Consider the following 23,897-nt stretch of genomic DNA (forward strand, 5'->3'; position numbering starts at 1 on the left):
ATAATAATAATATAGTAATAATACACACATACAGAAAAGTATAGAATGTCAAAACATAGCCCCCGAAAAAAACGTTGTCTATAATGTACTAATGTTTTTCCAATAAACACACACAAACAGCCTGAACTAATTTTTTTTTCTTTTTTTTTTTGTTGGTGAAACCAGTTTTTATTGTGAGCAAGCTTATAATAATTGTCATCTTATAATAGGCTACCTGTGTTGGAAAAAAAGCAATACATGCCCTGCATGATCGACTCAGTTCACTGATAATATAAAAATGTATGCAAATGTAAATCAAACAACAAATTAAAAGAAGAAAAAAGGGAACAAACTACACATTCCACATTCATAAGATACACAGTACAAAAATGACACAGGTTTAAAACAATCGTTCAGGGCACTGATGAAGAGAGAGAGAGCAAGAGAGCGTGAGAGAGAGCGAACAAAAAAGGGATCCAATTTTTTTTTTTTTTTGCTGAAGTCGCACAGTAAAAACAAAGAGCTTGATGGTGAGCCATAATCGCAGCAGTAGCTAATGGACATGAAGCCAAGATTCTCATAAACAGACTCCAGAGAGAGGTCCTGAGAGGGAACCTGTGGTTAAAACCTGGCTCAGAAAACAAAAAAGTCCCACAGGAAGGCTGAATTCAAGGTTTTTTTCCCCCAGGAATGATACAAATTTCCAATAAAGAGTGATGAAGAGTTTGAATGTAGGTCATAGTGAGCCTCAGTGGCATGCCTCCCTCCTTTTCTTTTTGGCAAAGTCGATGGAACTCAGAGGAAGAGAAGGAAATGCTGCATGGATAAAGAAGCCCCCTTCCCCCATCCCCCATCCTCTCTTTCCCTCTTTTCCCCTCTCACTCTCTTCCTCTTGGTCTCTCGCCCTCCAAAATCCCTAAATCAGCACCATGTGTGTAACACAATCCAGACTCGGCCCTGTCGGCACAGACAGTAAAGGTTGCAAGTATGTGCAATGCAATTTATTAAACCAAACTCCTTTAACTGCTTTCTGCTCTCCCCGATGCTTTTACAAACACACACAGTTGGAAGTTTTTTTTTCTTTCGCTTTTACCAAGGCCACTTAACTGAAAGCATCGAGAGAATTTCGCTGACTAACACACTCTAACGTTCCCAGAGTTGTAAAGTTTGGGCTCATTAAGGACGGAAGGAGAGAATCTGCTTTATGCGCAGACATTCACACACAAACACAGAAAAGAACCACGACGTAAAGCCACCACAGAACAAATGATATAATCATTTAAAATGAAATGAAAGTGCAAATATTCTGTTCAGAACAGAGTCTTAAATGGGCAGAGCACCACAGTTGTGTAAAGGCAAAAAAAAAAGTGTCTCACTGTTGAGAAACTATTTTACTACATCCATATACGGTCATGTGTTCACCATGTTTACAAGGAGATTCCACTTAAACAGCACATTTTTTTGTTAGTAACAACTCTGTAAAACAAATTGACAAAATCTGACTTATTAGGCAATGTTGAGGTTTCTTAATATGGTATAACACATGGGAGTTAAATTATCAGCTAATGCTAAATGCCGTTACAATTTCATTTAATCTGTGGAGTGTTTTTTTTTTTTAGTAATTTGCCAACACGTCTGAGGAAAATGTTTATATTCCAGACAATTTCCTGACATTTGTGTCTTGTTTCCACTATCCACTATTTCTGGGCAGTTATGTCTTGTTTCCAATCTCACTTTGCCTTTATATTAACTGATAGCAGCGAATGCTCAGTGTTATTACAGAGTAATTTTATCCATGGAGTTTTCTTTTTTTTTATTGAGTAATTTCTATGTTTTATATTCCTGACATTTGTGTCTCATTTTCACTCTTCCTTTACATTATCTGATGCCAGAAGATGCTAAGTATTATTAGTTTCATTTTATTCTGTGGGATCTTTTCTTTGTAACTTCTTGACACATCTGAGGAACATGCTTATATTACCAACAGTTTCTTCATGGTTATATGTCGATTCCACTGTCACTACATGTTTTTTCTTAGTAACTTAACAAGACAGAGGAAGAAAATGTGTATATTCCTGGTCTCTGTGTCGCATTTCCTCTATTTCTATGCCTTAATATTGTCTGTGTTAGCAAGCTAAATTGCCCTCAATCATTAGCTAGCTTCCAAGGCAGGCATCCATATTTCTCTGTTGCCTAGCAACAATGTATAAACACTTGGACACAATAGCATGTTCCACAAGTTCCATTTGAAAACACCTTTTATAAATCGGAAAATATGGTCACGAATGAAAAGAATGATTTAAGCAGCTATGGACAATGTAAATATAGAGTGCCTGTAGAAATAACACAAAAGCATCAGGAATATCAAGATTTCCCTCAGAAATAATGGTAAATAACCTAGAAAAGGCTGCCTATGACTAAATGCACACTTTAATTACACTTGGCTTCAGCTGTTAAAAGAACATCCATGGGTACAACGTCAACATTGTATCATGACTTGTAAACGCCGAGCTGTCAGATCACTTTCACCAAATTCATGACTAACAGAAAAATGGACTGTGGATGTGGGTTCTTCTTCTAAACATATTTGAACGCAGCACATGTGCAGAAAGAGGACAACAAACAATGTGTGTGTGTGTGAGAACGTGTTCATGTGTGCGCTTGTATGCATCACACCCACTCCTGCAGCGAACGTCTACAGTGAACCAGCACTTTGGGAGTCTCCTTTTTCTGCAGCTTGGTGATGATGACATAAATCGCTCCTAGAATGCACAGCACCAGGACCAGAGGCACCATCACCAGGATGAGGGTCATGACGTAATCGTTAGTCTCTTTCACCTGCACCACCACCTTTTTATCATCGTCATCATCATCATCCTCACCATCATCATTATTGACATCGTTGTCTTTGTAGTCATCATCATTGTCGTCTTGGTCCTTTCCTCCTGTCTCTGGCCACTTAGGGTCTGGTTTTATATCTGTATCCGAGCCTGGATCGAAGTGAACGTGGCATCCCATGAAATCGTTCAGGATGGATCTCGGGTATCCTGTGTCGACCTTCATGCGCTTGTTGTCAACTCGCCAGTATTTGGTCCCTTTGTAGAAGTATGTGTACGCTGGGAAGAAAAAAGTCAGACACACTAAACATCCTGCACATCATGCACATAAATTAAAAGTAAGATAAGCACATATTCACAGGGGAAGCTCAGCAGTTAAAGGATTGTTTTAGCAAGAAAATCTAATTTACACAACTTGGATTGGATTCTGCCTGACTAAGTCACTTTGGATAAAAAAAAAAAAATTAAAAATCTGCTAAATGAATGAAAATACCCAAGTATATATACCAAAATGTAGTTTCACTCCTATGCATCTGTTTCTTTAATGAGGCTGCTGATGCCTTGCATGCAGTGACGCAAGAAGGCAGAAGCAGAGCTGGGGCTTCAGGGAATTGTTGCCCCACTTTCTTAGCAGTGAAGTCACTTTTTCCTTCTTGGAACTCTGGATTGTTTTACAACAGGCACATTAGTGATGGGCGTGTTTTTTAACCACCTAAACTCACCTCCATCATCACTGAGGAAGGCCCCTTTAGGAGAGGCAGGGATGGAACCCCATACGCTGATGGGTCGTGGGTAATCTTTATCCACAGCCCGAGACTCCTCACTGAAACGCCAGTATCTACAGAAGGGAGGAAAGCATAGGGGTTTCATGTTAAAATTAAACACTTTCATTTTAGCGAGCATTTCAATGCACATGCACTGCATGAGACACACATCCTGCACTCTTAAAACACAAGCACACGTGTCCTGCTGTGTTTCCTTTATGCACACTTCAGATGCACATTCACTTTCTCTGCACTCTGAAGTTGATGTACGTTCATGAGGAAGCTCAGTTTGGGTGTGAGATCTTTGGTATGTTGCTCTTGGTTTCTATGTAATGTATACGTGATCAATAAAGACTCATTATCTCTCTCTCTCTCTCTCTCTCTATATATATATATATATATCTTCAACCAAAGAAAGATCAAATAATCCATGCCTCCCCTACACCATTAAAAAGACAGCATAAAACAAAAGAAAAAAAAAATAAAGGAAATTTGTCTATTACACACATCTTGAATAATGGCAACAGTTTTGTATTGACGTGCTGTTTTTTTAATCTAATAACATTACATAATTACAGAGAATTAGATACTTTTTTATTTCATTCTTTCAATTTGTACATTGCTCTTATCCTTCACTGGTCACAGTGTTACTGTAGTGCTATCTACAGAACTTAGTTGTATGTCTTGTCTGTTGTATATGATAATAAAAACTTGTTGATAAAAGTGAACTTGACTTGAGTTACCTGTCTCCTCTGAAGAAGTAGGTGTAGCCAGATGGCTCCCACCACACGGCCGTGTCCACTCGATCTGGCATCCCTTGACCATAGTGCATAAGTTCCTGAGGATATCCAGGCAACACGTCGGCTTCCCTGAACAGCCAGTATTTACTGCCTACAGAAAGAAAAAAGCAAAGCTAAATTTTACTGATAGAAATACATTCTCAGATTGGAACTGATCACTGGACAAAACATGCATACAATGCTGCTTTATACAGTTGGGCTGTAAAATTTGCCTTTCAGGTGCAAAATGCATTTACTGGGATTCCCCAGTGGCACAACAGAAACGCGGTCACCCTATTCTCCGGTGACCATGAGTTTAAATCCAGACAATGCTGAAACCATGGCATACGCTCTCTCCTCTGTCAATCACAGCAACACTAGTAAATCATGGGAATCTGTGAGCTCATGTATGCGTAAGAGGGTAGATAGCACTATCTACTTTGTAGATGCGTTACACTTCCCTGTGACGACGCAACACGAGCAGCAGTTCAACAAGATCTACGTGGCTAGCTTCACGTGCCTTGGTGGAAGCACATGTTAGCCTTCACCCTTCCCTGCTGGTAGTAGGGGTGTTACAATTCACTCGTTTTCTCGATGCATTAATTACTAATCCTGCCGATCCATCTACAGGATGTAGTGAAGACCTCTCGGTTGAATTCCTGACAGTTTTTTAATTGCACTTTGTATTCCTGCTTGCCTATATATTCAGGAAATTTAGGCAATGTTTACATCAAATTTAAATATAGATCTTGCCATGTGAAAAGGGAACACATAGTTAGGCATATGCCTGGCAAATGTGTTAACAGGCATGAATTCACTTTTTGAGATCAACTTGAGAAGACATTTATAATATCATTGATGCATGATAGAGGATCTGAAATGTAAAGAAGCAAATCATCAGCGTATAATGAGAGCTTATGTTCAACACCCCACCTTTTTATGCCATGGAATGAAGGTGTGGATTTTAATATCAGAGACAGTGGTTCAATTGCAATTGTAAACAAAAAGGAGCTTAATGGTCACCCCTGCCGAGTGCCCCTTGACAAAGAATTTTTTTTGACTGCCATTTATTAGTAACCACTGAAGCGGTATACAAAAGACGGATCCACTCTATAAACCTGGGGCCGAATCCGAACCTATCCATAGACAACAAATTCCTATTAGGTGGATATCCTATGTACATTACATATACCAATCATGGCAACAGTATTCCCTAATGGCAGTGCCATTTATTAGTAACCACTGAAGCAACTGGAGCGGTATACAAAAGCTGGATCCACTCTATAAATCTGGGGCCGAATCCGAACCTACCCATAGACAACATATTCCTATTACGTGGATATCCTATGTACATTACGTATACCGATCATGGCAACAGTATTCCCTAATGGCAGTGGCCTCTTTCAGCAGGATAATGCGCCCTGCCACACTGCAAAATGTGTTCAGGAATGGTTTGAGGAACATGACAAAGAGTTCAAGGTGTTGTCTTGGCCTCCAAATTCCCCATATCTCAATCCGATCGAGGATCTGTGGGATGTGCTAGACAAACAAGACCAATCCATAGGGGCCCCACCTTACAACATACAGGACTTAAAAGCATCTGCTGTTATCTTGGTGTCAGATACCACAGCACACCTTAAAAGATCGTGTGGAGTCCATGTCTCAATGGCTCAGACTTGTTTTGGCTGCACAACATTAGGCAGGATGTTTTAATGTTATGGCTGATAAGTGTATGTGGGCTATGTTCATGATTAAAAGGTAGTGAGTAACTGGTTAGTTGGTGTCGAAGAGATTGTAATCTTGGTCTGGATTTTAATACAAAGTTTGGGTGGGTCTGAGATTAAGTTTTGGAATTCGACTTATTGATTATCGATGAGCTTTTGCTGCCGACCTGGCAACCCTGCCTAAGAAGCAAATAAAAAGAAAAAAGAAAAAAGAAAGAGAAAACAAAGAGGGTAGAAATGGTCATAATCTTTTGTACTCTTCCAGTCTGAGAGGACAGAAGCCGTATTATGTTGCATGAAAGGCTACTTTCCATCTCGAGTCACTGCACGCATCACACAAAGCTCTCTTACAAATGAGCGATGGCTACTGAAGCTCTAATGAAGTTTAGCGTGTTTTGTTCAGCAGCTGACACTCTGTTCTGTCTCTACAATCTGATCAGCGAGAGCATGTGGAGGCTGATGCAACACACACACAGGCCCAAGGTTTCTGCCAAAATCCCCTTCCCTCTCCCCCAACCTCCCTCACTGAATGCTTTACTACTGACGTAGTTTGGCCTAAAGAGTGTGTTGGAGCACAGGGAACAGATGTTTTGAAGAAAACAGGATAGCTGTGAAATATTTAATGTTGTGTGCTTGTATAAATGATTGATACCTTAGACAAAACACACTTTAGACAGAAGTGCCAGCATTGCTAACAAGAAAATCCTCACAGGCAGAGAGATAAAAAAAGATTTTTACCACAACAACACTAGCATATGTCAGTGGATGACTTGACTGCTTTTTTTTCCAGATCCGAGACGAGTAAGAAAACGACAAGGAAAAATCCAGTTCGACGCAAAACACTAATACATTTTTTACCAACCAAAGACACCACAGTCCCACCTTGTGGTTTTCTATTGGCTCGTGAATTAACAAGTATTCAAGTAGATAAAGTATTAAGCGAAAAAGAAAAAAAACTTACAATAATCTGGTTACATAAATGTGCACACCCCTTAACTATTACTTGGTTAAAGCAGTATGAGTCTACCAACTTAGCACATCGTGATTTGGCAATTTTAGATCCGAGCAGATCTCCTGTGCACAGCGCTCTCTCAGTCATTCCACAGGTTTTTGATAGGATTTCGACCTAGGTTTCGACTGGGCCATTCCAAAACACTGATCATCTTCTTCTGAAGCCGTTCCTTTGTTGACTTGGATTTGTGCCTCGGGTCGTTACCGTGCTAGGTGGTCAAAATTTTCCTTCATCTTCAGCTGTCTAACAGAGGCCTGCAGGCTTTGTGTCAAAATGGAGCTATCCGTGATTCTGCCTATGTTGAATAGATCCCCAGTCCCAGCTGAAGAGAAGCAGCCCCATAGTATGATGCTGCCACCACCATGCTTCACAGTGGGTATGGCTTTCTGTTTTGTTTTTGTTTCAGCACTAAACATATGTTTTAGAATTATAACCACAAAGTTCTCTCACATTTTGCCTAATGGTTTTGGGTGAGCTTGGATGTATTTTTTCATGCGAAGGAGCTTGCATCTGGCCATCGTACTCCATATCCCAGACATGTGAAGAATATGAGAGATTGGTGTCACATGCTGGAGTGACTAGTACTTGCCAGATGTTCTCTGACAGTAGTTATTTGCATGGCTTCAGCGGTCGAATGAAACCAAGAAGCTGTCAAGAAAATTCTACAGAAACAGCTGATCTTTATATGTAGTTAATCAGAAACACTTCACTGATGACAGATGTACGATAATTAGTTAGTGTGAATGTGATTGGTTAATTCTGAGCACAGTCACATGCTCAGGTTCATGTAAGTAAATGTAAACATTGTGTTGTTTTGCTTATTAACATCAAAGGACCAGTAATATTCTATATCAGAGAATAAACTAAAGTGTTAATTTATTATGATAATATCATTTACCTGCCCCACACATCATGTAACCAACTGTGGTTGGTCACTTTACATGCCGATCAGATGGTCACTTCCTGTCCATCTGAGCTACAATGAGGCTCTTAATTCCTGTGACGCAAGCGGGCACCGCAGATGTGCAATGAAAAGCACTACTCGTTGAAAAAAATAACTTGTTACTGGAAATGCGACACTATTTTTAAAGTAGTGGAGCCACAGTCATGCTACTGAAAAATGTAGTTAAGTTGGTAGCGTAGCTATTTTTAGTTAGCTACTCCTGTCTCTGTCACAATGTGTAAGCGAATAGCAAGAGGAGGGGGAGGGGCTGCAGCAGGGTGTCATATATTGAGTGAAAGGACTGCATTCATGTTCTATCGAAAATAAACACTTTAAAGTTTTTAGCGATTTTCTATTTGTTGACTTTATATAATTCAAGCAGTTTTAAAGCACCACTAGATAAAAAAAATGGCCTTTTTTCAATGTTTTCCAGTACTTAAATTTCCAAAAGCCAAATTCAACCCATCAAGGATGTTTTAACAAGGATGTGTACAGTGTAAATGCTACAACTAAACTATAAATGTTGGCACCTCTTGAGCAGAGTGTATGTGTAATCTTTTTTCATCTACATTGCTGACCTTTGAAGAACACAAATTTTCCATCATGGCGTTCGTATGCAGCGTCTATGTCTTCAGGCAGGCCGACCCAGAAGAAAGAAATGGGCATGGGGTAATTATCAAGAACCCGGTTCCGTCTGACCCTCCAGAACCACCGACCCTGAGAGGCACAGAGAGCATCTGAAAAATCAAAAAACTTGAAAACATCTGCACATCAAAAAAGCACATGACTTTGAGATTGTGAAATCTATTTGTAGCTCTGAAAAGCAAAAACTATTCTGAGAATGGACAACTTCTGTTCCAGGGTATCCGGGAAATCAGCTTCAAACATTATGCAACAACCATTTATTATTATTTTTGTATAAACATGGGATATGACCTAATGGAATCAGAATTGGCTAGTTTTGTGATGTTAATCGAGTTTGCACGAGTACAAGGTTTGTTGTGGTTGTCAAAGCTGAAGAGCTCCTCAGTGCAGTGCACATAGGTTGCATAAAAAATCTTACTGAGACAAAATCTAAAGAAAAAACAGTCCATCTTTTAGTCCAAAATCATTGTTCTGAGACAGTGTGTCATTTGAAAATTTAAACCAAGTTTGATTTCTGCATTAAAAACTTACAGACCAGTTAGAAAGATATCTTTACCTTTAAAAAGTTTTGTACTTTGTGCATTCTTATCTATTGTGTGGCGGCAATAAGTCCCGCAACAACCAAGACTTGAATGAACTGATGGAATTCAAAACACTTGTTTTACTGTAGTTAAAAATTGTGTGAAATTATGGCAAATTTGTACTACTAATCCAAATTCAAAACATTTTTAGGGATCTGTGATGTAAAAGCATTATTATTAATTGCAAAAAAAAAAGTATGTGAAGTTTATTTTGATGATTTGATGAACTCCCTTGCAAACTTATTTTCACCGTCTGTTAAAGAAATAAAACACATCCATTTTGTTGTGCAAAGGCCTTTACCTTGAAGACAAACATCTCCCCCCTGAGCACCGCAATCGTGTTAAAGTCTCCGTCGCAGATATCAGGGGCGTCCTGGTCCGAGCGGCGAGTGGGTCCGGGGTCAGCCGGGGGAACCCACGGCTCGGTGGCTCTTTCAGGAGGTCTGGTGGCTCTCTCAGGAGGTTTGGTGTGTCTCTCTGGATGTCTGGTGGTCCTTAAAGGCTCTGTGGTGGTTGTAGTGGATGTGGGTTCTGGTTCAGCTGTGGTCGTGTACGATGGGGTTGTAGTGGTGCTCAAAGGCTCGGTGGGTGCAATAACAGGGGGTCCTGTTTACACACATAAAATATTTCGCTTCAATTTCTCACCCTTGTGCAGAGACACAAAGTGGTGTCACATTTTTCTTTCCACATAGCAGCAGTCATGGCAGAAAGCCTGGCTCTCACAGGCTCAGTAATGCAGCACTTTCAGATGAGCCATCCAGATGAGCCACGATGGAGAAAACAGACCCACACTGAGTCACATTAACACAATAAGGGTTTAACTCAGTTAATTTGCTGATGTAGCATTGTCGGAGTAATTAATAAATAAAGAGCAAACACACATCTCATGCTAGAAATGCCTAATAAAGTCTAAAACCAAATTATATTGCCTAGTTTTGAAGTCACGATTATGTTTCACAACTATTTTTCAGACTGCATACATTTTTCATAGGGAGATGAGGTAATGTAATTATTGCTGGAGTATCTCTGGGATTTTAGTTCCGTCCAAATTCATCATGTCATTTATACGGTCTACATCTGGAAAGATTATGACACCTTTCACCTAGTATAAAAGAACCTGTAGACAAAACCTAGCTAATATATATCCTAATCAAATTGAAATGTTGTTAGAGATTCTGCCATTTCCTGTTGGAAAAGAGATATAAAGTATGGTATAAAGACACTTCAGGAAGTACACACTGTTTTCTGTCATCTCCCATTAAAAACAAAACCAAACCAAGAACGAGTCGAGTCAAGGACAGTAAAATATATACGATGTTTAAAAGGACATGGCAGAAAAGCAGTTTTGGGTTCAGGATTTCATCCTTGGCCGATAATTTCACTCTGTTACATCGCCATCCTGCACTAACACACCTGAAATGTATACAACCACGTGCTACGAGCGCTCACCGTATATCTGCTGAATGCCACTGATGTCATCCTCGCCTAGAGAGAAGCTCTCTGTGTCCATCCACTGGTAGAACGGAGCCATGATGGCTGAGGCGTCGTTGGAGTGCTCTAGACCCATCGCATGACCCAGCTCATGAACCGCAACCAGGAACAGGTCAATGCCTGGAGACAGAGGACATACAGGGGGCAATGAGTACTTCTCAGTATAACAATCAGCCTTATTCGGGAAAATAGTTTAAGGATGTTTAATGGCATTAACGGGTTAATATTTGTTGGAAAACTAGCTTCTGAGAAATCGATTCGGTGGCACCTGTTCCTTCCCGCTGGTTGAGTGTCCACGGTTCATCCATGTCAAAGTGTGTGTCGCCTCCAATGCCTGGACCCGGGAAGAATGCGTGAGCCAGGGACCCTCCTTCACCATCAAAGAGAGACGTGTCTCCATGATATCCAGAGGCAAACAGCAGAATAATATCCGGCCCCTCGCTGCCGTTTTTGATGTCACGATAAGGAATCTGCTTGAAGCGTAGAGGAGTCACGTTCTCCCAAACTCGAAAGGCCTTGCGGATGGCCTCGTGTGACTGCTGATGGCTGATGCTGGGTGGGTGGTTCTGAATGCTGTGGAAAAAGTAGGTAATGAAATGTAACCTCTCTGAGTGGAACATATCTGGTATCAGAATGAAAGGAACGCTTCATTCAAAATAGACTGGCTAGTATAAATGTAAGCTTGTTAAACAAATCCGAAAGTCATCATTTACAGAATGTACTAACTAACCATGACAAGTAGCAGTGTTTTTAAAAAATATATTTTTAGAGGTGCATTTTTTTAATGTCTAAAAATGTTTCTAGACCTGTAATAAATTGATATTTGTAAAGATAGTCTTAGTAGAAATATTACCCCCAATATAGCAAATGTGCAAGTTTTTCAATTGTAATTAGTTTTTAATTTTTATTTTAGGTTTCTGTTTACATTTCAAGTCAGAAAGATCACCAGTTATGTTGTATATACTAGTGTTTGTTTTTTTCCAAGTTAGGGTTGTTTTTCCTCGTTTTGTAGACAGAACGCAAGGAGGTTGAAAATTACATAATTCCGAGTTCCGACTTCCCACTTCCAATGCAGCCCTGTTGAGGGGACGGAAAGACTGGTCAGTGAATTTAATGTAACTGGAGTTCTCCTTGAAGCCAGCAGAGGACTCTAAAAATTACAAAGTGCTCCTTTAAGTGAAGTGTTAATTTCATTATTCAAAACTGTCACTAGATGAATGCTATAAAAAAATAAACAAAAAATCTTAAATGGAACAAATCAGGTTACAGTTGTAGTCTCACTCACCTGTAAGTCAGCTTGTCTTTATCCCACCGTTGACCCGTCAGAGCGAAGCGTTTCCGCCTGACGCTTCCTTCACTGTGCCCCTCGAAGCGATCAGGAAGACCACATCGCGGACGCCTCATAGCTCTGAACACACAAGGGTTCAAGATACTCATTTACCAAAACACCACAAACAACCCACTATAAACATGAAACCAGATATCTTTCTTTTGTGGGGAAACTCAAAATACAATTAAAGACTGCAGTCTAGATTCATTTAAACAATAAAATCCATAGAGTATAATTTCCATAGGAACAAAAGTGAAATATTTTGTCAGCACAGCATCACAGCAAGCATCACAGTCTCAAATTTTTTTTTCTTTAAATGCTATTTGAAAATTTGTACCAGAAGCAGAGGTCTCGAAATGTGACGTGGCATCACATGCCGGATTTGTTTCATGGTCAACTCTCAAATCAGAACAACTCATGCTTAATTCTCCAGAGTTTAGTTCTAATAACTAAATTTAAAGATACTTTAGAGAAACTGTGATTCTCATGGGATGGGCGATATGAAAAAACTATTATATAATGATAAATTTATGATGATATGTATAGAAATATATCAGTTTGCTAACAAACTAACCTTTATTTTAACCATGTTTTCATTATCAAAGAGTAGTTTTGCAATAAAAAAAAAACTGTAATAAGTGAATTTAATGATATATTTGTTGACATTAAATAAAAGTAAGTAATTTTTATGGTGCAAAGGAGGATTGATCAGAATTCCTTTGTGACCAGAAGAAAAAAGGCCCTATGAACACTTGCACCTTCAAGGCTCTGTAAAACAAACCTGTACAATAAAATTTAAAGTAAGGTCATACTTACTTTAAAGTGGCGGGGTCCACTTGGCCGGTGACGTCCAGGCTGTAGAAGCGCTGCATGTCCTTTATGGCAGTGGACAGAATCTGTGCCGACTGCATGGTGGACATCTGTCTGCTGGCCTGGGAAAGGTAGCCATAGGTCCTCAGCCATGTCTTCAGCAGCAGCATGGAGACGATAGAGAAAAACCAGAACCGTTATTAATAACTTCTTGAGTTTATTTCACAGTTGTGATCTCGGACTGATTAGTCTCTTGTTCTCTATTGTGCAAATCCCCCATCTGGGATAATTAGTGAACCCAGTATTAAAAAGATAATCTTGTGAGGAATCAAATCTTCCCCTTATTGCATATATAGTTCAATGTCAAATCTAGTCTCTATTGTACCTAAAAACTTTTCAGTAAATAAAAGCCCAAATCTTTAAACATGATGGTTATTTTGTTAATTAGCAGAGATAGTCTGTATTAATGGATTTATCTATTTAAAGTATAAACACTTTTAGCATTATGGCTACAGGTCCGTCTTCAAATCTTGGGAGGCAAGGCAAATCCAAACGCAATGTAATGGTGCTTCTCGCCAACAAATTTTCTCATAAGACACAAAATTGGTTTAATAACCGGATATGCCATGTATGTTTCATTAACACAGCCTCTTTAACGTTCATTATCTTCACTGTCCTCATTGTGCCAAATCAGAGGACGTGGTCAAAGGAAGTGCTCCAGTGCAGGTATGTTTTGACTCTGACCTACATATAGAGACAGCTTCAACTCTTACAATCACATGTACAAAAGTTATGTAGTTGAGTAAGTGAACAATACACAACAAATCTGTATGTGCTCACTGAAGAGCTGGATGCAGTGTGAAGCAGATATTTACAGACAAGCTTTTGGGTGAAATACACTTTCATTACATCAACGCTCCAATGCAAACTAAAGAAACAACCGCCGGACAATAAATATGTCTTGGCTGGCTGCATGACTGTCTTTAGGATAAGTGAAAGTTGATATTTCACCAAAGTGTTCCTTTAACTATGAAGATCTGGATCAGAAACGTGTAGAAAAGTGGCAGACCCATGAGTGAATACAGATGGAGGCGAAATGCTGAGTGCCTCTCTGGGCTGCACCGAGTGAACCTTTGAAACCCCTGAAATCACAACACGACCTACACAGCGGGGCTGGAAACTTTCTGACGGCTCTCAGTCAACCCAAGGGAGCACACAGAGAAAAGAAAGCTGTGCAGGGCTGATATCGGACTGATATATATGGTCAAGTTCAACACCAACTATTGCCTGTTTTAAGTCTGAAAGATTGGGTTACGCACTGGCTTGTGCTTTGTTCTACAGTAGATGGTTCTGATCTGATTTAAGTCGAAAAGTACAGAATCCAGCGCACAACTATTCGTCTCTAAAGAGTTTTTTTTTCCAAGCTCATGAGCAGGCTGATGTGAATAAAAGGAAAACAGCTGTGCTGAAGTTAATTCCAGTTGCACAGAAACTGGAGAGAGTATCACTTTCAATATATCCACCACTTAATGTGACAATGTTATAGATTTGCATACTACAATAACTAATATAGGACTGCACAATATATTAAAATTCACTCCTAGTAGTAGACCACGTTATTCTTCCCATTTATCTTTGTTATTTTTCCAATTTTGAGGTGACTGTCGCTACACATTAAATCAAATAGCTGGTATTTACACTATTGTATCAGCCAAGTAACTGAGTTGCACTGATTTTTTTCACTGAGTTTTTTTTTGCTTGTCGGTTGGAAGCACAGCCGACTCAAAACCATGAGCTGCCAAAAAGTCACGTTACACGTGTAAATATTTGATCCGACTTCTTTTATGATACCGGTTAAGCACGCATGCAGATACGAGAAATATCAAATAAAAAAACTGTGCATAAATGAAATAACTAGACTCCCGATGACAAAAATCTGATTTAAAACATCAGAGAAATGTTTACATGGCGTCTTAATCTGATTAAGCAGATACTGATTGTTTTACTGATGTCCATCTAAACACTGAATTATATTTTGAAGATTAACAGTGTACATCCCAATGTATGTGCATAATAACTCAAATCTAGATGGCTTTAATTTGATCGAAGGCATTGTAGCAATCTTCACATGGTGTCTTAATCTGATATTGATTGTTTTATTGGTGTCCCTCTAAACACAGAGTTATAGTTTGAACATTAACAGTGTACATCCCCATGTATGTACATAAGTCAAATCTAAGTGGTTCTACTCTGTTTAAGGCATTGTAGCAAAGTTTACATGGGGTCTTAATCTGATTACACAGATATTGTTTTATTAGTGTCCATGTAAACACAAAGACTTATACTGTGATGATAAACAATATGTAAACACTGAATGACTAAAATCCAGATGGCTTTATTCCTATTTAAGACATCACAGCAATGTTTACATGAGGTCATAATCTGATTAATCAGATGTTAATCAGATGTAAACAAGACTTATACTGTGATTTTGAGGCTACATTCGATTTGTTTAGTTGTCTCTCCACTAGGATCATTTCCACAATGTCCTCAGACACATTTCTGTTCATGATAATAATGAAAAATAGTTTTAATGCTCTACCTCAGCGTTGAACTCGTCCTCTTGCGCCGAAACTCCGACTGTCTTCAGCACCAACACAAGGACAGAAAAAACTACCGCAGGTGTGAAAAAAGGTCTACACATCATCTCTGTGCACAGGTTCAGATCCCAGGGGAAGGTTTTTGCCTCGGTTACTGTTTGTTATTATTTGTGCGCACTAGACTAGAAAGTGCGCACTAGACGCAAACAAGCGGCACCATTAATTCAGCAAAGAAAATAATAAGTTTGCGGTGGAATTATCGGTTTCCCTGCGTCCCGATTTGAGTTTGCAAGCTTTACATTTCTATCACAGATGTAATCCGGATGCAATCTGCAAATGTTTGTGGCCTTTCCCCCTTTTTTTAAAAAATAAATAAATAAAAATTAGCTACACATTTCCATTTCCGCTCAGCTGTAAAACACGCTTCTCACTCCCCAAAACACTATCATGCTGCAGTTATTCTACTAGTAACCCGACTTTCAATTCGGAAGACTAGAAAAAGTGCTACTTGTTGACTGTAGCCATGTCCTGTGCTGCTGAATACCGGTAGAGTTTTGCAGGGAAAAGTTTCAGGTTGCATGTGTGAGTGTAACTGTATCAGGGTTGCCAGATTATACGTAAAGCCCGCCCAAATCGCACCTTCTAAAACTCTATCAAACAATTCAAAGGACGTTATTTGCGTGGCTGCCTGGGAAAACTCTTCATAAACCCTATTCGGACGGGATTTCACACTGGCTTTTTAGTCCAAAACAGAGCATGGTTTGCATGAAAAATTGTGAAATCTGTCATGTGGACCTTGATACCGAACCCAAGACTACCTGGAGGAGGTGTTCCGAGTTTGGTTGCATTGGAACCGTGTCGTGATTCCCGAGAACGCGAACAGAATATGTACTCAGGTCCGCACTTGTTCAGGAAGTAACATGCACGAGTTTCAGCCGATGACTATATCGTTAGTGTCCACAATCCACTGTAGTGCATAATAGCACCAAAATAAATGATAGTGAGTCCCATTGTGTTCTCCATGCGTGTTTGTGATGTAAGATGAATGCAAATGCACCAGGGTTCAATAGAATCCTGACCAACACTGTGGGGTGTGCCAGAAACAACTGCACTCAGATTCAGACTGAAATTTACATTTTGGTAATTTCCAATATTGCAGTTTACAGGTGCTACTCTGGTTTTATTTCTGTACAAATCTACCATGTTGGTGTTTTTCATTGTCCTCTTCTGAAAGAATTATTCTTTTTCACCAAACTCGGCATTTGTCTGAAATTTTTAGCAGCAGTTACAGCTATGAAGTATTACTTTATATTCACATACAGACTTCTATCCATCCATCTCCCATTCTGCTTATGCTACAGAGGGAATCCTGGAGCCTATCCCAAGGAACATAAGATGAACACAAGTGGCCTAGAGGTAGTCATTAAGCAATTATTTTGTATATCTTTTTTACCCCAAACCTCTGACAAACACCCAAGGACCACAGTGTGAACCCTAGGTTAACTCCTGTTCTAGGCTGTTATGTAGTGAGGGTTCATGGTGATATCAGAAGTGAGGATAAAATCGAATAACTCCGCCATGAAGCAATGCATTATATCACAAGGTCTCAGCACTTGCATAAGAATGATGCAGGGTAAACTATTGGCTACACATACAATTTAAAACATGTGGACACCCTCCTTCTTGATTTTTGTTCGGTCACCACACCAGATTCATGGGTTTCCTCAGAAAAGTTATTTCACTGAAGCAAAAAAACTACAATGGTCATTGTGTGTTTTTTTGTTTGACAAAGTGCACTAGTCAATCAACTTTCCTTCAAACACATTTGGGGGGGGATTACAAGAGAGGCTCAAGAGCATTAGTGAGGTCAGGCACAGTGGTGTTTAGTAAATGAACAGTTAGCTGTACATACATAGAGCTGAATGTATGCTGGGATAGCATCACATGACATGTTTTGGCCAAATCAGCAATTTAGAAAAATTGCTAGCACCACCAAAAGTTGGCAAGCTTGCTTGGTTTTGCATTAATTTCTGCAATCACAAATTATGATCCAGGATACAAAACCAGACTTGGGTGCTATCCAGTTTGCATATTCATGGGTAGCCCCATCCACTTTTTTTTTTTTTTTTTAAAAACACCAATTTAGTCACCTGCCAATTCCAACCAACCAGCAAGCTCTCTTCAATCATGATAGTCAACAACTATTGAGGGTGAAGGCTGACAAAATGTTGACACTGAAATTGGCCAACACTGCTGCATTACAGGGTGGCATAACAGTGATCCATCCTACTACATAGGAGTACAGAAACCCACACTTTGCTAATATCACAGATTGATAGGGACAGAGTATTCCCCTCCCACCCAGAGAGGGCAGCCAACTCTTGCTCACTTGACTCCTGGCCTCAGACAGCTGTGGCATCGTTGGGATTTGAAGGCTTGATCACCAAAGGATCTCTGCATCTGGAGGCCAAAAATTTATTTCTTAAAAGTGCTATGAAGTGTTGGGACTTTCATCTCTAGCTAGGCAAAAATAAATCATACATTTATTCAATACAGAAATTGAAGCATGGTCTTGAAATTGGCAGACCAAGTAGTCCAGCTCATCAGAAAGGTCAATTGGGATAAATGCTCTCACTGAGTGATGTCTAGTTTAAAGACCAATTTGTTCATGTTGGATGCTCCCTTTTCAAATGCTTATGTTTTGAAGACAAGCTTCACTTTTGCTACGTGTCAATAGATAGGTCCACATTAACTAAAAAGGAGCAAGGAAGACAAGGAAACAGATAGTAGGTCACAACCATCTTTAGTTCAATAAGTTTACAAGTCAAGCCAGTGTAAACATATTTTGAAAGTAAAAATAAATAAAATAAAAGGTTTCAGTGCAGTTACATTACGATGGACAGTCAGAGACCATGTGTCTGTTCCCTGCCTTGGCAATGTAGATCAAGATGAGGACAAAGAGTGCCACGATCCAGACCACAGCCATGGGCAGCATCAGGGTAAAAAGCATATCTACAGAAGCAAAGAACCATGATATAATCAAACCTCTTACCCTTAACTACCACATTCTTCAGGTCACAGTACCTCACTGTCCCTTGTGCAGGAGAGCAGAATATGTAGGATATACATTTCACTTCTATATCGTTTGGCAAAAGCAAATAAACTAGGACTAGTCACAAGTCAGACATACTCATCTTGGGCTGCTCAGGCTCTACAAGCCTAATTGGGCCATAAGACACAAGACCTTCAAGGGGTTCCATTGATGGAGCATCTCTCTTCACAATGGATTTACATTCCTGAAAAAAAGCCCGAAATAGGATCACGTTAGACCCCAAATCAGAGTGTTTTAATGTTTAAAAATGGGGTTGAGTGACTTAATGAGGACTTACAGGTACACAAGCCTCTCCATGCCCTTGGGTACAGAGGTGAACTATGCAGTGTAAATAAAGCTCATGGGGCTCGACAATGAAACGAAACATTTCAAAGGAGAAACGCACAGTTGAGCTCACGCCGTTTTGTCCCCCTTGTGCCATGGTACCATTTCGGTATGTAATGGATTTCGTTATAAATGAGACCGTTTCATCGTCAGCACACCTGAAAAGGAGATGGTGGGAAGGTTAGAAATAAAGTGGAATTCCTGTTTAAAAAAAAAAAAGAAAGAAAGCAAAAATACAGGAAATGCAGAGTCAAATTATGACAGGCAGAGATCTAAATTAGCCACTGCCATGATGTAAAGTTAAAATTAAGCAGAATTTGAGGTTAAATTTCTTTTTACTCACTAGTTTTATATTATAGCTCAGGATGTTAATGCTTTTTATTATTGATCCTAAAATGATCTAATTGGTGTTGATTTTTTATAGCCACTGCACAGCAAGACATCAAAATGAGTACATTAACAAACCCATCATTTCAATAGTAACTTGTTAGACACACCACATAAGTTAAAACCAGGTAAACTCAAGCTAAAAATGCTCTGCTGAAGCATTCTGCAAGATGTTTTAACATGTATGAGACAACTTCAGCATCAGCACTTTGAGCCCCCCCCAACTTTACTTCAGCTGGGGTAAGAAATAGGCTGCTGAAGTGATAACAGGACCCTATTTGTTTCAGACATTCCACATTAAATGCAACCAAGATTAAAAACTTATTGGATAAGCTGCAATCATTTGGGAATTCTCAGAATGATGCACATCCTACAATTCCACTACAAAAATCTTTGTGAGGAATAACTACTGCTTCATTGTACCACCCCAACATTGATCATTTTCCTACAACAGCACACCCTCAACTTTTATTCCTCATGCTTTAGAGATACACACATCCTATAGATTCCATAGATGAGAATTTACAGCTCACCCGTCCAGAAGGAGTGTGTGCGAGAGGCTTGACGTGTCATTGGGATTTGCAGTCTGTGTTGCCCAGCACTCATCCACCCTCAAGTTGAAGAAATCCCTCGGCCGAGTCACACTGACCTGCACGAACACTCTCTCCCTGAAGTGAACAGTGGGTACGCCTCCATAGACATCCACATACCGCTCATCCCTATACACACTCAGTTCCACTGTTGCATCCAGCTCATCCATCCGCAACACCGCTTCACTGTGTGGTGGAAAATAAGAGGGAATACACAGATGTAATCAAGTTCCTCTGACTCAGTTTCACTACTTGGTCAAAAGCAGTTCACATCCTGCACTAGGTTTAGGATCCCAAGTAGGATTTCAACAATGAGGAGGCACCTATTGTTTTGGTCAGAGGTCAGGATTTACAAGTTACATTTAATCAAACGCAGCACTGAGCCACCATTGAGAAACTGGTTGGAATGAAAACCTACACCCACATTGGGCCCTTACAGATAAGACACTCCTAGCCTAGGTCCTCATAACCAACTCAGGAAGTAGCAACATTTGTGCACTTTCATGCATTTGTTATTTGTCTGTTTGCACTTCCCTTCCATATTTGTATTATTTACTATGCATCTACAGGCTTGCTCCAAGCAATCTCACTGTACTTGTACAGTCACAAAAGGCATCAAATCTAAAGCAAAAGTGCACTCTTAAAGAATTTTTACTCCAGAACACCAAATAATGGAGAAAGTTTGAAGTATTAAACAGGCATCACAAATTCAGTGTTCAACATTCCATCCAAGTCTAGATAGAACAGACAACAAAGGGCAGAGTTTCACAAATGGGGGAATGCATACCCCTGGGGGTACTTGGAAGTACTGCGAAGGGTATTTTGTAGCAAAGGAAACCTCACTTAGCATTTATGCTTAAATTTTTAATCAAATTTCTATGCATTTGATTAGAAGATATCAGAACCACTTATGATTAAAACTGCAGTAGTAGGAACTACTGAGCTATGGATCCATCTTTATAAAAGCATCTTGAAGTTGCAAAAACAAACCTTCCACAAAATGACCAGCTACTCACTGAAATCTGTCAAAGTTTGCATTTAACTAGTGGTTGCTTTAACTTAAAAGTACACTCTTCCATATTCTAGCTCATGTACAGTATACATGTATTCTGCAATACATGTACACAAGTTCACTGCATTTTGATCTCTCAACTTTCATTTCTATAAAGATGTACCTAGACCTAAAGATCATTGAACTGAACAAAGCCAAACAATTTTGAAAAGCACTGGCCTGGTAGGGCTAGGGACTGCTATAGGCGGTGGCTTATATGCATTGTAGTTAGTTCTAAAGAAAAAAAGATACATCGGTGCCATCATGCCACTCTTTCCTGTAAACTATTGCATTACCTTGTCACAGGGAGGACAGGATAAGCCAGGCTGACCGTGCGGATGAACGGGTAGACGCACTTGTACTCAATCTTTATGGCAGAGTCTCTTACAATGTTCCTGTAAACTTGCAGCTCCGACATCAATGTCAGGGAGTAGATCACATGGGTAATGTTTTTCTGTTCAGAGTGGAAAATGGAATTAGACCAGTTGTCAACTTACCTGCTGCTAATCTAGCCCTGTTCTGATGGGGGAAATGGGTCCCTATTCTATTGGTAGATACTTTTGCTGCATTTCTAGAGAAATAGTTCAATCACAACCATAAATTAGAGGAAAAAAGACCAGAAATCAGCTCTCATTTCACAACCTCAAACCTTGTTTTGTTGCAGTACTATTACAGACTGAATGAGATGAAGCCTTCAAGGTGCAATCCATGTGATTAGAGTGTACTAATCATTTATGCCATAAAAAGTTGTTGCAAATTTTGCTAATTTAAGCTTCTATATTGACCAAAACATCCAAATAGCCTTCATTACTAGACCAGATTGTTTTCTAGGAATAGGTTATCCTGTAGTGAAAGACACCCGATCCATTTGACCACTCATCAAAATGGCATTAAATCAGTTGAATCAGGTGCATCAGATCTGGGTTAAACTTAACTCTTGAGGTGGATCTCCAGCAGGAGAGATGAACACTACTAAATAATGCTGCAGTTCATTGCACTAAAAAAAAAAAAAAAAAAAATTTTATATATATATATATATATATATATATATATATATATATATATATATATATATATATATATATATATATATATATATATATATATATATATATATATATATATATATATATATCCACTGGCAAAATGCAATGGAATGGCCTTTCAACTTGGAATTCCCAATCAGGAATACCAGCAACAGCCACCATGCTAGACTATTTCAAAAAACAAATGCAACTGTCCTCACATCACAATATCAAACATGGCTAAGGATTACAAGAGAGTTAAATGAACTCCAGAGCAGATGCACATCCTCACCTCAACAGGTTGGCCACCACAGAAAGTATACTTGTCCTTTGGTGTTCGCACTGTGAAAAATGTAACACCAGCAATCACCTCCTTTCTGGCACGACACTCAGGGTTTGTCAAGTGAACAGACCTAATGCCAATGTTGAAATATTTGAAGAAATCTTCAATCACAGAGATTGTGATTGAATCTTTTCCACACACGACATTCATCAGTACAGCTGTAAAAGAAGGGGGGGCTTGCATGAGAACAGCATTAGAGCCTGCACATTACACAATGAAACATTCCTACTTAATCCTTTGCTGGAGCATGCTCTGTGGAATTAAGTGTTCACAACTAAAAGTTCTATTCAGTACTCAAGATAGATTAATTCAGAACTCCAAGACTTTCAATGGCCTTCAGTCATTAGTTTTAAAGACCAAGTCATGTTTAAATTAATGCTTTAAGATAAAAGTTAGGTGCATCATGCTAAATGCTACTTGGGTAGTTTACTTCAAGCACTCATTTCAAGATGGGGGTGGGGGACAAAAACCCCACATTGAAGTGAAACCACAGTTACAAAATTAAACTTGACTGCCAGGTGGTCAAGACTTCATGAAATTTCACATACCTAAATTTACACTCCTTGACCACCAGGAAAGTGGATTTTACATTATACAATTAACTTGTATTATACAATTAACGTATGTGATGAAGCACCTTGGTCACACTGGTCTCCAAAATAACCCGCTGCACATTTACAGCTCAGGCCATCATCAGATAAGCTGCATGTGTTTGGATCAACACACTTGGACGGAATGCATTTCCCTGAATAAACATTAAGTCTCAAAGTTAAAAAATAAAATAGAACAAACAAGTGAGTGTGCCAGACATGAGAACAAAAGTGATTTCTGATATCTTACCAGTAACGTGTTCCAAACTGCAGAGTAAAGATACTGCTAGAACTATATAGCCCTGCAAAACACCACAAGAAAGTCAGGAAAACCCACGCTCTAATATCCTAATTGTGGATTATTTATCTCCTGCATGACTCACCGACAAATAGAACATTTTAAGTTCCCACAAATACATCAAGATTCAGGCTTCTTTAATCCAACTGTAGCTAAATATGACACAAAGGCTTTCACCAAAGCTGAAAAAGAAAATACAACAGTTACGAGTGGCCTACAAATATACAACACGCTAATTAGTGTTAATGATGCGCACATGGCGCACATTCCTTTAACAGGTCCATAAAGACAACAGCAACGCTGCGTCAAGCTGCAGTATTTAAGCAGTGAACAGAGTTATTTGTGGCTATTAGAAAGCTGTTAATATAATGCTGCCCAAAATGTTTGGACACTTAAGCCACGCTTCCAAATGTGTGAATTTCCCTGAATTAGAAAACATGCATCATTCATTCATCCATCCATCCAACCTTTCATTTTCTGTACCACCTATCTTCCTCAGGGTCCCGGCAAGCATGGAGCCTAACCCAGGGTGTTCAGGGTACAAAGCGAAGGACACCCTGGATGGGATGAAAACATTGTCGCAGGGCACAATCGCACAAATTCACACGCTACGGACAATTTGGGAATGCCAATCGGCCTGTCTTTGGACTGGGAGAGGAACCCAGAGTACCCAAGGGAAGCC

The 23,897-nt window shown here is 39.5% G+C and overlaps 2 protein-coding genes across 2 annotated transcripts; both read right to left on the reverse strand.

The window, feature by feature from the left end:
* Positions 1-127: 127 nt before the first annotated feature.
* Positions 128-16,064, reverse strand: mmp15a (matrix metallopeptidase 15a). The gene is made up of 10 exons (XM_017474950.3): positions 15,498-16,064; positions 12,902-13,050; positions 12,041-12,163; positions 11,024-11,328; positions 10,714-10,875; positions 9,566-9,870; positions 8,617-8,755; positions 4,324-4,471; positions 3,539-3,654; positions 128-3,095 (listed from the first exon to the last, which is right to left on the reverse strand). Exons 1-10 carry the CDS (start codon positions 15,600-15,602, stop codon positions 2,650-2,652), a joined length of 1,998 nt encoding a protein of 665 aa, XP_017330439.1. The 5' UTR covers positions 15,603-16,064; the 3' UTR covers positions 128-2,649.
* A 2,217-nt stretch (positions 16,065-18,281) lies between these two features.
* On the reverse strand, positions 18,282-23,438 carry zpd (zona pellucida glycoprotein d). Its single transcript, XM_017473483.3, has 9 exons — positions 23,301-23,438; positions 23,168-23,219; positions 22,965-23,072; positions 22,277-22,485; positions 21,256-21,413; positions 19,852-20,094; positions 18,885-19,089; positions 18,686-18,791; positions 18,282-18,507 (listed from the first exon to the last, which is right to left on the reverse strand). The coding sequence occupies exons 1-9, from the start codon at positions 23,334-23,336 to the stop codon at positions 18,386-18,388; spliced, it is 1,239 nt and encodes a 412-aa protein (XP_017328972.1). The 5' UTR covers positions 23,337-23,438; the 3' UTR covers positions 18,282-18,385.
* Positions 23,439-23,897: the final 459 nt, after the last annotated feature.

Source organism: Ictalurus punctatus, chromosome 8 (assembly GCF_001660625.3).
Source record: "Ictalurus punctatus breed USDA103 chromosome 8, Coco_2.0, whole genome shotgun sequence".
In the NCBI taxonomy this organism is placed as follows: domain Eukaryota; kingdom Metazoa; phylum Chordata; class Actinopteri; order Siluriformes; family Ictaluridae; genus Ictalurus; species Ictalurus punctatus.